General features: G+C 40.7%; 1 protein-coding gene across 5 annotated transcripts in view; it reads right to left on the bottom strand.

The window, feature by feature from the left end:
• The window catches only part of PHEX (phosphate regulating endopeptidase X-linked), a 228,124-nt gene that overhangs the window by 64,076 nt on the left and 146,790 nt on the right, over positions 1-17,258 (bottom strand). For all 5 annotated transcript variants that reach the window (XM_081565946.1, XM_081565944.1, XM_081565947.1 and 2 more), the window contains one exon: positions 5,604-5,681. In XM_081565946.1, coding sequence (XP_081422072.1) covers positions 5,604-5,681 — 78 coding nt within the window. The remainder of the gene's footprint in view (positions 1-5,603; positions 5,682-17,258) is intronic.

Below are 17,258 nucleotides of genomic sequence, written 5' to 3' on the forward strand. Positions count from 1 at the left end.
TCCTCTGCTCTCAATGGTACCACCACCTCCTCCCTTTTGCATCCCTAGACACAAGGGAGATCACTGCTTCCTGGAAAAGTTATTAATCTCTGGTTTACCTCACCTTCCAACCTATTTCCTGTATTAAATCTCCTCTCTTTGAAATACCTAGTGTGGTTTGGCTTTCCTGGCTGAAACAGAATCTCCCCCAAATTGGTAACAACTCATTCTTGTGTCTCTCTCCATTAAGGAGCAGTGAAGGTACACTTTATAAGGTTTATTTGAACGTAGACTGATCTCTTTCTTTTTAGGCTGAGTAGCAGGCTTTCCTGTACACTACTGGTGTGTGTGTGTTAGTCGCTCAGTCGTGTCTGACTCTTTGCAATCCCATGGACTGTAGCCCACCAGGCTCTTCTGTCCATGGAATTCTCCAGGCAAGAATACTAGAGTGAGTAGCCATTCCCTTCTCCAGGGGATCTTCCTGACCCAGAGATTGAACCTGTGTCTCCTGCATTGCAGGCAGATTCTTTAGCGACTGAGCCACCAGGGAAGCCTGTACACTACTGCAGGTTCACATAAAGGGCATTGCCTTTCTTCTTGCCCTTTTAAAAGACTACAAAAAAGACTGCTGTTCAGAAATACTTTGCTGGCTATCTTAGTTTACCCTGTCATGCTCAGAAGAAACATTTTTTTTCTAATTCTTTACATTTTCCTGTAAGTTCTTTTCCATTTGCTCTTATCTCCACATGACCTCAACTTCAGTCTTCAGCCTTTCTCCTTGTTGCTGTTGTTGCTCAGTCACTCAATTGTGTACAACTCTTTATGAACCCCCAGACTACAGCATGCCAGGTTTCTCTGTCTTCCACTAATTCCCAAAGTTTGCTCAAATTCATGTCCATTGAGTTGATGATGCTATCTAACCATCTTATCCTCTGCTGCCTTCTTCTCCTGTTGCCATCAATCTTTCCCAGCATCAGGGTCTTTTCCAATGAGTCGGCTCTTTGCATCAGGTGGCCATCAATCCTTCCAATGAATATTCAGGGTTGATTTCATTTAAGATTGACTGGTTTGATCTCCCTGCAGTCCAGGGGACTCTCAAGAGTCTTCTTCAGCACCACAATTCAAAGGCATCAATTCTTTGGTGCTCAGCCTTCTTTATGGTCCAACGCTCACATCCATACATAACTACTGGAAAAACCATAGCTTTGACTAGACAGACCTTTGTCAATAAAGTGAAGCCTTTACTTTTTAATACATTATCTACATTTGTCATAGCTTTCCTTCCAAGGAGCAAGCATCTTTTAATTTCATGGCTACAGTCACCATCCACACTGATTTTGGAGTCCAAGAAAATGAAATCTGTCACTGCTTTCACTTTTTTCACTTCTATTTGCCATGAAGTGATGGGACCAGATGCCATGATCTTAATTTTTTGAATGTTGAGTTTTAAGCTAGCTTTTTCACTTTCCTCTTTCACCCTCATCAAGAGGCTCTTTAGTTCCTCTTCACTTTCTGCCATTAGAGTGGTATCATCTGCATATCTGAGGTTGTTGATATTTCTCCCAGAAATTTTGATTCCAGCCTGTGATTCACCTAGCCTGGCATTTCACATGATGTACTCTGCATATAAGTTAAATAAGTAGGGTAACAATATACAGCCTTGTCGTACTCCTTTCCCAATTCTTAACCGGTCAGTTGTTCCATATAACATTCTAACTATTGCCTCTTGACCCACATACAGGTTTCTCAGGAGGCAGGTAAGGTGATCTGGTATTCCCATATCTTTCTGAATTTTCCACAAAGTGTTGTGACCCACACAATCAAAGGCTTTAATCAATGAAACAGAAGTAGATGTTTTTCTGGAATTCCCTTGCTTTCTCTATGTTCCAATGATCAATTTCTCCTTGACTTTTATCTAATCCATTCCCCAGTCCCTATCTTTCCTTTTGTGTTTGTGCCTGATGAATCACATCTTTACTTGCAACAAATAAAGTAAGCTGCTTTGCATTTGCAACAGCCTTTCCTGTTCAGAGTTTGTATTACCAGAAATTTCTCAGAGGCCCTATAGTAGTCCTTATCTACATATTTCTCAAAACTGAAAACACAGTCCCATTGTGTATCAGCAATACTTTAGTCCTTTTGCTATTAACCTTGGTGACACTGTTACTATCTATCACACCAAGCATCCTTCACCTATTTTCAGGTTTTCTTTATCAGTTTCTGAACAGAAATGGATTTTTTGCTTCTTGCATTTCTATTTTTTTCACTGTCTTTTTTAAACTGTTAGAAATTCTGCAGTGTAATTGTGTCTATCTCAGTAATGAGTCAGATGAAAGCCATTTCTTCACAAAAGTACTTTAAAATCTCAGTATATAATGTCTTCAGTTCAGGCTGTGGAGATACGAGGAAATATACCTAACACTGCATCCTGTCTGGCATCTTGTCTCTTTTCACAAAAGGTACTACATTCATTGAACTCTTAAATTTGGGGCATTCACTTTAAACAGCAGCAGGCTGCCAACAAAACTCGATCAACTAAACACTGTGAATGAGCCCTGAATGCTATCTTATTGGATTAAGGCTTGAGACTGTTCCATCTGTGCAGCCTCTTAAATCAATTTCAGGCACATGGATATTATATGTGTTAATTTGTAATGACTTCTCCAAACCAAAATAATTTACTATCGGAAGTGAAAATTGAAGAAGCTATAACTAACACTTATAGTGTGCTTCCTGTGTGCCAGGACCAGTTCTATATACTTTAAGTATGTTAACTTATCTGAGCCTCATAACAGCCCTGTAGGCAGGGACTGGTGATGGACATAGTTGGTGATGGACAGGGAAGCCTGGCGTGCTGCAGTCCATTGGGTCACAAAGAGTCAGACATGACTAAGCAACTGAACTGCACTGAACTGAACTGAAGGCAAGGATTATTACTATCTCCATTTTGATACGAGGAAACTGAGATGAATCAACTGAGGCACAGAGAGGGAGTATAACCTACCTCAGGTCACACAGCTAGAAGACAGAAGAATAGGGATTTAACTCCAGACACTTTGATCCCAGGATCCATGTTCATAACCACAACAACAAACTGCCTCTCAAAACTTCTCATCTGCATTCTTTCTTAAAAAAAATCTTTGTTGTTGGCTGTGTTGAGTCTTAGTTGCAGTGCACAGGACCTTTCACTGCAGCAGTGCAGGCTTCTCTCTATTTGGGGACACGGGCTCAGCAGGTCCAATGTGCAGGCTCAGCAGTTGTGGTGCACAGGCTTAGTTTCTCCATGGCATGTGGGATCTTAGTTCCCTAACCAGGGATCGAATCCATGTCCCGAGTATTGGAAGACGGATTCTTAACCACTAGACCACCAGGGCAGTCCCCACCTCTGCAGTCCTGACTCGAGACGTTTGCCAATCACATGTAATTCTCCAGGTTCTCCTGCTGAGGTACTTTGTGACTTGGTGATGCTCTTCTTAGCAACAATAGTTCTCATTGCTGCTAAGTTACAGCTATCATTTATGGGGAGATGACTTATGTGCCAGACTTTATGCTAGGTACGTTTACACTTATTTAATCTCACTTAAAAGATGCTTGCTCCTTGGAAGAAAAGCTATGACAAACCTAGACAGCATATTAGAAAGCAGAGACATTACTTTGCTGATAAAGGTCCATCTAGTCAAAGCTATGGTTTTTCCAGTGGTCATGTATGGATGTGAGAGTTGGACTATAAAGAAAGCTGAGCACTGAAGAATGGATGCTTTCGAACTGTGGTGTTGGAGAAGACTCTTGAAAGTCCCTTGGACTGCAAGGAGATCCAACCAGTCCATCCTAAAGGAGATCAGTCCTGGGTGTTCATTGGAAGGACTGATGTTGAAGCTGAAACTCCAATACTTTGGCCACCTGATGTGAAGAACTGACTCATTTGAAAAGACTCTGATGCTGGGAAAGATTGAATGCAGGAGGAGAAGGGGACGACACAGGATGAGATGGTGGTTGGATGGCATCACCGACTCAATGGACATGAGTTTGAGTAAACTCCGGGAGTTGGTGATGGACAGGGAGGCGTGGCGTGCTGCAGTCCATGGGGTCGCAAAGAGTCGGACATGACTGAGCGACCAAATTGAATCTCACTTAATCTTTTCAACAATACTAAGACTTGGTTATTATCTTCAGTCTCCAGATAACCAAAGGGAAGCCAACTGAAATTAAAAAACTTGCACAAGCTCAAACAACTAGTAAGTGGAAGAGCCAGAATCACTCCAAAGCCTGTGCTTTTACCCAGTTAACAGCATGACCTCCATGCCTTCACTCGTCTCAACCCAACCAGCTCTGGGAAAGCAGTTCCCACCCACTCTTCAACTCACTCCTCTGTTCCTCCAGCAGGGGTGCCAGACAAGAACCCTGCAAAACCCCTTCTCTGATTACAAGCAGAGCTTCCTGGACCCAGATTTCAGTCCTGGCTCTGATGCTTGGCAGGGCACTGAGGAAATCACTTAACTACTTTGAGTCTCTGTGTCCTTTTCTGCAATACTCAGATAAATACCATTTATTTTACAGGTTCAGTGTGGTGTTTAAAAGAAAATGTACATAAATGTGGCAAATGTGTCAGTATCTTTCATCATCATACTAATAGTGAGATTTTTCAGGATCAAAACAATGTGTAATAAGACGGGCTGTCAGAGCTTTGGGATACTGTGAAGAACAATTATTTTCCTCTACAGCAACTAGATCAATACTTTGGAAGGCCATATCTTGGAGCCCAATGGAGAAACTTTCAAATTAAAGCTTTCACTCACTTTTGAATGATCTTATAAAATTCCAATGTTCATGTACAAAGCTAGGATTGCTTGTTAAACTACAATGTCAGAAAAGAGCTACACTACAGAACCATAGCTATTTAATTAATTTTTTTAAAACTAATTTTTCAAGAAAATCTAGTGAATGGTAAAAAGAGGGGGTTTGTGATGAAGAAAAGTTCTTTACCAGAACTATCTGTAGGAAAGCAAATGACAGTGGTTATGATTAGAAAGGCCTGCAACGAATGTATCTACTCGAAAATATATGTCCCATAATATTAGAATAAAAAATTATTATTTCTCCATCACAAACTTACTACAAATATACAGTCCAATTCACAATAAATTATAGAATCATATGCATACGCACTTAGTTTGCCAAAACACTCATAAAGTTTAATGAAGTTAACTCACAACAGGCAAGATTTATTACTAGTCATTTACTATGAATGAAGCACATAAAGACTACTTAACAACAAACATCATACATTCACCATTAGAACATGTCCACTAATTGTAAAATATTCAGTTTTCTTAACTCTTTCCTTTATGATCAAAGTAGACCAAATCCAAACCCATTTGTTTTATGGTACCCACTCAGGTACACATTTTTTCTGACACTTGCTTTATTGTGAATCTGCTCTAAATGTTATGATATGTCTGGCATAATGAGGCTCATATCTAGCCAAGGAATGAATCAAAAGTTGGTGCTTTATGGCACAACCAGATTTAATTGCCTAGACTTGGGTTAGTGGAAAGGCATGAGGCCAGTACAACTTGCCAGGAAAAAAAAAAAAAAAAAAGAAATATAGTAAATTAAGCACTTACTGCCTTGAGGTCTTCATTAATATGAGTATCATTCATTATAAACTCAGGATAGCCAACTTTTGCCAAAACAGCTCTTGCCTATAAAAAGGAAAAAGAAAAATGATGTCAGAATTTCAGCACTTAAGTCATTAATAATCACAGGATGTAACAATGCAACCTTCATCTGAAAACTCTATTTACTGAATATCTACTATATATAATCAATTGTGAAAGATAAAAAATAAAAAAAAATCTAAGGCCCCTCCCTCAATATGTTAAAAGTATAGTGAATGTAGCAAAGAACTATATAATTCAACATAAAGGTTTAGATATAGACAATATTGTCTATAAATAGATAACTGTATTTATAGACAATATTGTTATTGAAGTCCAGAGCAGATACTATTTCCTCATGGAGAAAATGCTTAATGGAGAAGGGTACCAAACTGAGTCTCAGAGAATGGTTGGGATTTCAAAATGCAGAGTGAAGAGAAAGGAATTCCAGGAGAGAAAACAGCGGGGGCAAAGTCAGGGAGATGAAAAACAAAGAGCACACCAGAGATGGTGCGTAGTTGCATGGAGCTGGACTAGAAAGCGCAAATGGTGGACAGCAGAAAACAATGCTGGAAAATCAACTTCGGCCTGTTCACAGGGTTTCCAGAATGCCACGCTGAGAAGTCTGTGTTTGATTTTACAGACAAGAGAGAACAAAGTATTCTTAGCAGCAATAAAATGAGTCACCTTTCAGTGAGATTATCTGTGCAACCCTGAGAATGATGGCTAGGATGCCAGAAAAATTGGAGGGAGGGGGGGTCTAGACTAATTGAAGATGCATCATAACCATCCTTTTGATAGACATACCACTTATTCCCTGTTTTGCAGGATGCAGGAAATGGATAAAGGAAAAAGCTATCTCAGGTACATACAAGGAGCCTTCACAGCAGGGACGGGCAAACTATGGCCTCTGGGCCAAATCTCTCTGCCTCCCTCCCCCTCCGTTTCTATAAATCAAGTTTCACTGGAACATAGCCACGCCCACTCATTTGCATGACTCGTTTACATGGCTGCTTTTACACTACAATGGCAGAGTTGAAGAGTTGGGAGAAAAACCCTGTGGTCCACAAAGTCTCAAATATTTACTCTCTAGCCCTTTACTTTAAAGAAAAGTTTTGCCAACCCTTGCCCTCAAGAAACTGTCTCCCCCCATCCCCCCAATTCAGGGTTTCACCAAAACAAAAGAACAGCTTACTCAAAGATTAAGTACAGTGGCAGGGCTCTGGCCAGATCCCTTTTATCACTTCAGCACATCCCTCCCCAGGATCTATGTTCTCCTCCCTTCCTAAAGGCAAGCACCTGAGACTCTGAAGGCCTGCCCAAGGGCTACTAGGATACCTTGTGTGCACTCAAAACAGCTCCTTCCTGGGAGTTTATCTGCCTTGGGCCCCCAGCTCCATTGGCGGCCAAGCAGCCCTCAGCCAACGACTCACTGTAGCAGGAATGTGAAAGTCCAGCTCCTTTGCTTCAATTCAGGATGGAGTATAAGGTACAATTTGCATGCCAGAGTTCCCTGCAGGATCAGACTATCTGAGACTTCCCCTGAAACAGGACCCCGGTCCATCTCTTAGCCTTCCCAGCCTGGCTTCCCTCACTCCCCTGCTGGCTTCTCCTGGGAGCACTTGCTGAATAAATCATAAATCACTTGAATGTGAATCCTCATCTCCAACTCCGCCTCGAGAAGACCCAATGTAAGACACCAGGCAATCCCAAACATACTGATTTATTCCAGCAAAGCTAAAACCATTGCCCTTTGCACACTGATCTTAGTAATGAGTCTTTTTTTCCTTCAACCCTTTCAATTTTCGTCACTCAAGAAAGAAATAGAATAAGATAGTACGTTTTCTTTATCTTCCTTGAGATAATTCAAATATTAAATGTCAGCAGAAACTCGAAACTCCAGACTCAGAGATTTTACAAGTGCCATAGGACACAGTCATAATGGGTTTTGCTATTCCAGACTCAAATACAGCACAGATCAAATTTTGTCTTCAAAACCCTGTGAGTTACACCAAAAGCCTGATGTGACCCAGACAGCAGATAACTAAAGGTTACAGCTCTCCCCCAACACTGAACAATACATCGCATGTCTCTAGGTTACCTTCTTCCAAGACTCTTCTAATATTTCCCTCATTGTGTTTAATTCCTCACTGTGTTTTATCAGCTCACCACAAGTCATATATATAACTATAACAAATAAAGAGCTCCAGATAGCTTCAAAAAAATAAAGGAATATTCAAGCTGAATCATCCGCAATTGTTTTCTTAACATCGGTCTTTGCAGAGCATGCTGGTGAATTATGCATTGTTTTTCATATCTCACGCTCTGGGTCCCCCACTGCACTATAGAGCTTCACAGAATATATTACCTTCTGCACTGTATATGCAGGTCATTGAATCCTTTTTTATTATTTAGCAATACCATGATTTGAAGAGAGGCAGACTAGAGGTATAAAGAATCTCTATTCATCTGCTAAGAACACAAAGATAAAGTAATAATACTAATAGCAACACTGCCAACATTGGAAAAGAATACTTCTTCCCCCAAACTGTGCTGTGTTGCTATGCCTCTATTCACACTCAAGTCATCCCTGACAGTCAGCCTGTTGTCACTTCCACATCTTCCCACCCCACCCCATGCTACTCTCCCCTGAGAAGCTTCAAAATCCTATCTCCCCAGACCCCATGAGACCTGGCTCCCGGTCAGACTTTGTGAATGAGAAGCATTCACAGGAGACAGGAGGAGTAGAGGAAAAGACACCGAATACTCACAGCCAGTAGCTCTGGGCAGGCATGGTACACCTGCAGGCAGCAGATAGAACACTTGGCCAGCAGCTCCTACACACTCTCTGGAGAAGACCTCTATGTGTGTGGGCAGCAGAGACCATGGGCAGGCTCTACACTTCACTGCCCAGCCCTCCTGATGACTGCATAAGCCTCCAAACCCCTGTATTACACACCTTTCCGCTTGACACACTTAGAAAGGCACCCACTCTCCCGAATAAACTCTGAAAGACCCTTTAAAGCAAATAACTGATCACATCACTTTGTAATTTTTCAAGAATGGAAGAAACAAGGCACCAACAGCTTGATGGCAAAGCATTAGTGAGGCAGGCCTAAAATCAATCACGCCATGGGTTATATGGAAACGAAGGAAAGGCAAGGGCCGAAACAAATACTGAGAGAATGGGGGATAAATGGATAATAGACTGCACGTTATATCCTGCAAGAAACATTTCCCAGTCTGTTTGTGGCTGATCAAAAACTCCAGAGTCTTCCATAACCAGTATGTGCATTCAGTTCAGTTCAGTTCGGTGGCTCAGTCGTGTCCGACTCTGTGACCCCATGGACTGCAGCACGCCAGGCTTCCCTGTCCATCACCGATTCCTGGAGTTTACTCAAATTCATACCCATTGAGTTGGTGACACCATCCAACCATCGCATGTTCTGCCGTCCCCTTCTCCTGCCTTCAATCTTTCCCAGCATCAGGGTCTTTTCAGATGAGTCAGCTCTTCGCATGAGGTGGCCAAAGTATTGGAGTTTCAGCTTCAACATCAGTCCTTCCAATGAATATTCAGGACTGATCTCCTTTAGGATGGACTGGTTGGATCTCCTTGCAGTCCAAGGGACTCTCAAGAGTCTTCTCCAACACCACAGTTCAAAAGCATCCATTCTTCGGCGCTCAGCTTTCTTTATAGTCCAACTCTCACATCCATACATGACCACTGGAAAAACCATAGCCTTGACTAGACAGACCTTTGTTGGCAAAGTAATGTCTCTGCTTTTAAATATGCTATCTAGGTTGGTCATAACCTTCCTTCCAAGGAGTAAGTGTCTTTTAATTTCAAGGCTATAGTAACCATCTGCAGTGATTTTGGAGCCCAAAAAAATAAAGTCTGACACTGTTTCTACTGTTTCTCCATCTATTTGCCATGAAATGATGGGACCAGATGCCATGATCTCTGCTTTCTGAATGTTGAGATTTAAGCCAATTTTTCACTCTCCTCTTTCACTTTCATCAAGAGGTTCTTTAGTTCCTCTTCACTTTTTGCCATAAGGGTGGTGTCATCTGCATATCTGAGGTTATTGATATTTCTCCTAGCAATTTTGATTCTAGTTTGTGCTTCATCCAGCCCAGCGTTTCTCATGATGTACTCTGAATATAAGTTAAATAAGCAGGGTGACAATATACAGCCTTGACGTACTCCTTTTCCTATTTGGAACCAGCCTGTTGTTCCATGCCCAGTTCTAACTGTTGCTTCCTGACCTGCATACAAATTTCTCAAGAGGCAGGTCAGGTGGTCTGGTATTCCCATCTCTTGAAGAATTTTCCACAGTTTCTTGAGATCCACACAGTCAAAGGCTTTGGCATAGTCAATAAAACAGTAATAGAGGCTTTTCTGGAACTCTCTTACTTTTTTGATGATCCAGCGGATGTTGGCAATTTGATCTCTGGTTCCTCTACCTTTTCTAAAACCAGCTTGAACATCTGGAAGTTCACACTTCACGTATTGTTGAAGACTGGCTTGGAGAATTTTAAGCATTACTTTGCTTGCATGTGAGATGAGTGCAATTGTGCAGTAGTTTGAGCATTCTTTGGCATTGCCTTTCCTTGGGATTGGAATGAAAACTGATCTTTTCCAGCCCTGTGGTCACGGCTGAGTTTTCCTAATTTGCTGGCATATTGAATGCAGCACTTTCACAGCATCATCTTTTAGGATTTGAAATAGCTCAACTGGAATTCCATCAGCTCCACTAGCTTTGTTCATAGTGATGCTTCTTAAGGCCCAATTGACTTTACATTCCAGATGTTTAGCTCTAGGTGAGTGATCACAGCATCATGATTATCTGGGTCATGAAGATCTTTTTTATACAGTTCTTCTGTGTATTCTTGCCACCTCTTCTTAATATCTTCTGCTTCTGTTAGGTCCATACCACTTCTGTCCTTTATTGTGCCCATCTTTACATGAAATGTTCCCTTGGTATCTCTAATTTTCTTGAAGAGATCTCTAGTTTTCCCATTCTATTGTTTTCCTCAATTTCTTTTCACTGATCACTGAGGAAGGCTTTCTTATCTCTCCTTGCTATTCTTTGGAACTCTGCATTCAAATGGGTATATCTTTCCTTTTCTCCTTTGCTTTTTACTTCTCTTCTTTTCACAGCTATTTATAAATCCTCCTCAGACAGCCATTTTGCTTTTTTGCATCTCTTTTTCTTGGGGATGGTCTTGCTCCCTGTCTCCTGTACAATGTCATGAACCTCTGTTCATAGTTCATCAGGCACTCTATCAGATGTAGTCCCTTAAATCTATTTATCACTTCCACTGTATAGTCATAAGGGATTTGATTTAGGTCATACCTGAATGGTCTAGTGGCTTTCCCTACTTTCTTCAATTTAAGTCTGAATTTGGCAGTAAGGAGTTCATGATCTGAGCCACAGTCAGCTCCTGGTCTTGTTTTTGCTGACTGTATAGAGGTTCTCCATCTTTGGCTACAAAGAATATAATCAGTCCAATTTTGGTGTTGACCATCTGGTGATGTCCATGTGTAGAGTCTTCTCTTATGTTGTTGGAAGAGGGTGTTTGCTATGACCAGTGCGTTCTCTTGGCAAAACTCTATTAGCCTTTGCCCTGCTTCATTCTGTACTCCAAGGCCAAATTTGCCTGTTACTCCAGGTGTTTCTTGACTTCCTACATTTGCATTCCAGTCCCCTATAATGAAAAGGACATCTTTTGGGGGTGTAGTTCTAGAAGGTCTTGTAGGTCTTCATAGAACCGTTCGACTTCAGCTTCTTCAGCATTACTGGTCAGGGCATAGACTTGGATTACCGTGATATTGAATGGTTTGCCTTGGAAACAAACAGAGATCATTCTGTCATTTTTGAGATTGCATCCAAGTACTGCATTTTGGACTCTCTTGTTGACTATGATGGCTACTCCATTTCTTCTAAGGGATTCTTGCCCACAGTAGTAGATATAATGGTCATCTGAGTTAAATTCACCCATTCCAGTCCATTTTCGTTCACTGATTCCTAAAATGTCGACGTTCACTCTTACCATCTCCTGTTTGACCCAATTTGCCTTGATTCATGGACCTAACATTCCAGGTTCCTATGCAATATTGCTCTTTACAGCATTGGACCTTGCTTCCATCACCAGTCACATCCACAACTGGGTGTTGTTTTTGCTTTGGCTCCATCTCTTCATTCTTTCTGGAGTTATTTCTCCACTGATCTCCAGTAGCATATTGGGCACCTACCGACTTGAGGAGTTCAATCTTTCAGTGTCCTATCTTTTCACCTTTTCATACTGTTCATGGTATTCTCAAGGCAAGAATACTGAAGTGGTTTGCCATTCCCTTCTCCAGTGGACCATATTTTGTTAGAACTCTCCACCATGACCCGTCCGTCTCGGGTGGCCCTACACCGCATGGCTCATAGTTTCATTGAGTTAGACAAGGCTGTGTTCCATGCATTCCTATCCCTTATTCACACAGACCTCTAGAAAGTGCTGCACATGACAACTGGACTGCCTTCCTTAATAAAGGAGGCTCAAATGCTCTTCACTACCTGTGTGATGCTGAGTAAACTATTTAACTTTTATGAAGCAAATACTGCCTATTAGCTATCCATATCCACATTCCTTCTTCTTAGGGTTGACAATGGACCCAACAAAAAATAGCTGCATCATCCAGCTTCCTTTGCAGTTAAAGGTGGCTACGGGATGAGATTTTGGCCAATGACATATAACTAAAAGTCCTTGTTGTACCGCCAGGAATCTGTTTTAAAAGATTAAGACTCAGCTGGCATGTGCTCTTTGCCTACAGTCCAGGGTTTTTCAACCTTAGCACTATTGACATTTCAGGCCAGATTATTTTTGTTGTGAGCTGTCCTGTGGGTTGTAGGATATTTAGAAGCATCTTTGGCTTCTACATACTAGATGCCAGTAGCAACATGCCTCACAAATCGTGACAACCAAAGATGTCTTCAGACATTGTCAAATGTCCCCTAGGGGCAAAACTGCCCACTTGGTAAGAACTGTTGCTTTAGCCATATCTCTTCTTCCTTTCCACAATGCTGATGCAATGGCAGAGATAAGGCAGCCATCTTGCAATCACAGGGCAACAAACATGAAGAAAAAGTCTACGTGCTAAAAATGGTAGAATGAAGAGTTGGTGCCATCTGGAGTCCACCATATCATACATGAATTGCCTCCCTTTCCCCACTATGACATGAGGAAAATAAACTCCTAGTTATTTGAGGCATTATATATCATGTTTTATATTGGCTGTAGCTCAGTGTAATACTAACATGGTCTCCTTTTCATGAGACATAGCCTGAGGAAAAAATAGCACCTATACTTTATTGGGTTATCTGCAAGGATTCACGATGACATTGTATATAAAACACATTTTTATGCCTTGGTCCAGAGTACATGATGAATAAATTTTGGCTGTAGTTTATACAGAGAAAGTAGACACATAATGTCTTCCAAGGATCTGGAGTAATGCTGTTATGTACCTGTCTGGAGGGTCTTTCAAGGGAACCCAGGCCAGGTTATATCCTTAACTAAATACTTTGATTCCCAAGGGGAATAATGTCACTCTTTTTAGTTGTAGGTCAAGTTTTAGGGACCCACACAACATAGTAAGAGGGAAAGGCTGTTGAAGCAACCCTGCAATCAGTGGAGAGACAGACGTGCCCATGAGATTCTTGGAGCACAATGGAAGATTTCTTGAGCAAAGCCACACTCTAAGCATGAGCCAGGAGAATTCAGGCTGTTCACATTCCCCCCAAATTCTAAGGACTCTTCTGAGGGCCACTATTTGCACACCTCACAAAATGGACTTAAGAAACATTATGAAAGCTAATCTTAGCAAAGATCAAAGAAAAAGTTGCCTTTAGTATTCACCATCTTGGGTTCTGTTTTCCCATTCCTTCTCTTTCCTGTATCCATTCATCCCAGTACCCAGGCCCTGTGTGTTCATACCTTCCGCTCTCTGATCACATCCAACACTGGCCTTTCATAGCAATATTCTATGCTCCAAAGTCATCTCCCCTTTTCCACCTCATCCATCAAAACTGTTATTCCTTCAAGGCAGCTGTCATTGGGCCTCTAATTTGTAATAAAATGTGAGTGACTAACAGCAATCTAATGTATTAACTCTAGAGAAATATCTATTTAGAAGAGTAGTTCATTAATCAAAGTGAGAAATCAAATTATAAGGGAGGTTTCTGTAGCTGAGAGAACCTTCTTTCTGATACTACTCAAATCAGGCTAATGGGCTATTCCATTTAATCCTCCTTGTGTTCTCCACATGGAACACAGTGCTGGGCATACAGCAAGTGACCAATGCTCAATAAATACTGATTTTCATAATGTGTAATTTAGTTGATAAACCCATTCTGATCAATGGCAGCAATAGTATCAGAAAATATAAAAGGTTATAGTTTAACACATGACCAAAAAGATCATTCAATGCTGCTCCCATTAAGGCATATATTTCCATATAAAGAGATCTTACCAAAAGAGATGAAAAACAAGGGGAAAAAAGAGACTTTCTGAAAACCTAGGAAACTGTCTGGAAAATGGAACAATGTTTAAAACGCTGGGACTAACTCTTGATGGGAACCAAAACTGTATTTTTTTAATATAAGCTATTTCAATCAAACAACAAATATTTATTGATAATGCCCTTGAGGCTCAGGCCTCTCCTCAGTTCTAAAGGAATATAAAAATATATAAGATGAGCCATGGTCTCACCATATTTGTATTAAAAGATGGAAGAGGAACATTCTATGACAACTTGCCATAATCACTACTATGAAAAATGAGCAGTAGCTTAATTATCTGAACCTTTCTGTTTCTCAGTTTCCTCATCTGTAAAATGTGGATAAAAGTACTTCTAATACCAGGGTAGTGAAACAGAGAGTTGAAAGAAGTATTTGGATAACAAAGGAACTGGGAAAGGATAATTTTGGATTACCTAGATCAGGGGTTAATAACCTTTTTCTGTAAAGGGCCAGATGGCAAATATTTTCAGTTTTGCAGGCCGTATGGTCTCTGCCACAACTATTCAACTCTGCATTATACCTGGGAGAGCAACCATGGACACCACATAAATGAATGGCTGTAGCTGTGTGCCAATAAAACTTTATTTATAGACACTACGGAAATTTGAATCTCACATCACTTTTATGTAACATGATATATGCTTTTCTTTTGACTTTATTCTAATTGGAGGATAACTACTTTACAATATTGTGATGGTTTTCCCATACACAGACATGAATCAGCCACAGGTGCACATGTGTCCCCCCATCCTGAACCCCCCAACCACCTCCCTCCCCACCCCATCCCTCTGGTTTGTCCCAAAGTACCAGCTTGGAGTGGCCTGCTTCATGCATTGAACTTGCACTAGTCATCTGTTTTACATATGGTAATATACAATTTTAATGCTATTCTCTCAAATCATCCCACCCTCACCGTCTCCCACAGAGTCCAAAAGTCTGTTCTTTACATCTGTGTCTCTTTTGCTGCTTTGCATATAAGATCGCCGTTACCATCTTTCTAAATTCCATATATAAGCGTTAATATACAGTATTAGTGCTTCTCTTTCTGACTTACTTCACTCTGTATAATAGGCTGACTTTTTAAAAACCATTTTAAAATGTAAAATCCTTTCTTAGCTTGGGGACTTTACAAAAACAGGCAGCATGCTGAACATGGCTCAAAAGCCAAAGTTTGCTGGGCTGACACAGATAATTCAATGAGGGTAGACTGTTCACTGAGTTTCCTCAATTAATGGCATGGAGCCTAGTACACAGTAAGTGCTCAACATCACTCGCTAAAGTGATCCATGCTGACCAGAGTGGGGGGTGTGTATATGTGGGCATGGCTTAGCTATTAAGTTTTTTATTTGTTTTTATTTTGTTCTTTGCTATTACTAGCATGTACATGCAACAAATCTTAGTTGCTTGGGAGTTTATTCTGTGCCCTAAAATTGTTAGAACTAGAACTTTAAAAATCACAAATAATTTCCATGAAGACAACAGACAGTTCATGAAGATTATGACTTTGAGAGAGAGAGAGAAGCTATCATAAATTAACCCAGGAAGAAAAAACAAACTACAAGGAACACTGAAAACTTAAAACACAACATGACTTAAACTCTCAGGTCACCCCTCCTTCCCAGAATTTTACACAACAGCTTGATAGTACTGCTGGGAAGAACAGAACCAAACAATCCTACTTTGACTGTGAGCTCTGAAACAATATGTAATTTTTACACAGATGACCAGACTGATTTAAAGATTGGTCACTTGACTGCTTTATCCTGAATTTTCAAAGCCACTTAGTATTAAGCTGATCGGCAGAATCAAAACAGAAAGCTCATTTGTTTTAATTCCCGCTGACTTGGCTATTTAAGAGAGTCAGGAAAATTCTCAAACGTCTTGCATGTACTACATCAAAGGAATTGTTTTAATCACTTAATGCAACAGCTTTGTGTTTCCTCTGTAGTTAAGTCACTTAGCATATTTTTTCCTTTTTATTAATTTAACTAACTTAAGGGGAAAATGGAACAATTGATGATCAACTGCCCTTTTACAAACAATTTATAGCACAACTTTCTTAGGCCTGCAACAGCTTTGAAAGCTTCAGTTGGGCTTAACCATGCCAAGGTCTCGTTTTCCCTGACTGAGTTCTATAATAACTATTAAACATCAATCACAATTCTGAGCTTTAAGCACTGGAAGTTTAGGAGATTGTACATGAATTACACTATCCTTCAAAACAATAGCTATTTCCATAATGCCAAATAAATGACTGACTAGTGTGGATGTCTTGGCTGAAGATATGATCCTAAGAAGGGCTAATGGTATTGATGAAAATTAGCCTGGGGAACAGGTTTTAATATCCTTTGGGGCTTTCTGTATTCCACAAATAATAACAACTCAGTTATCTGACAAATCAAATTTTATCTTCTTGATAAGAATGGCAATGATTTATTATGAGTCTTCAAAAACTTTAATTCTGCAAATTGCTTTCGGGTGGGGTTCCCAGGTTCATGCATCACACAGAGGGGATGACAGATAAGCGCCCTCATGAATCATACGGCTTTTTAAGCTCAAGTCACAGTTCTGATTGTGCAAGAGCTGGAAGACAGGAATGTGCAGATCTCGGGTCTTCCATCCTTAACTCTGCCTGAATCATGTCCCAGTATCGTGTACAATGGGCTTCTCAATCCCTAGGTTGTGAAAATCCCCTGGAGGAGGAAATGGCAACCCACTCCAGTATTCTTGTGTGGAGAATTCCATGGGCAGAGGAGCCTGGAGGGCTACTGTCCACAGGGCCGCAATGAGTCAGACACGACTTAGCGACTTAGCACGTAGTAGACAATCCTCCCTTCTCTCTGATATGTACAACATTCTAAGAAGGCATGTTCCCAATTACAAAGCAGCTCCATCCATCCATCTTCTTCCTTGAAAATGCCTACTTCATGTGTCTTGAAGGTGGGCAGTTTTTCCAGTCCAAAACAAGAAACTACTCTGGTACAGGTAAATGGTCATTTAGCAACACTGGCACTCAACTGTTTCCTGGTATCATGGTGATAGCCTTCTGCCT

This window comes from Giraffa tippelskirchi, chromosome X (genome assembly GCF_054371585.1).
Source record: "Giraffa tippelskirchi isolate mGirTip1 chromosome X, T2T-mGirTip1v1.2.pri, whole genome shotgun sequence".
In the NCBI taxonomy this organism is placed as follows: Eukaryota; Metazoa; Chordata; class Mammalia; order Artiodactyla; family Giraffidae; genus Giraffa; species Giraffa tippelskirchi.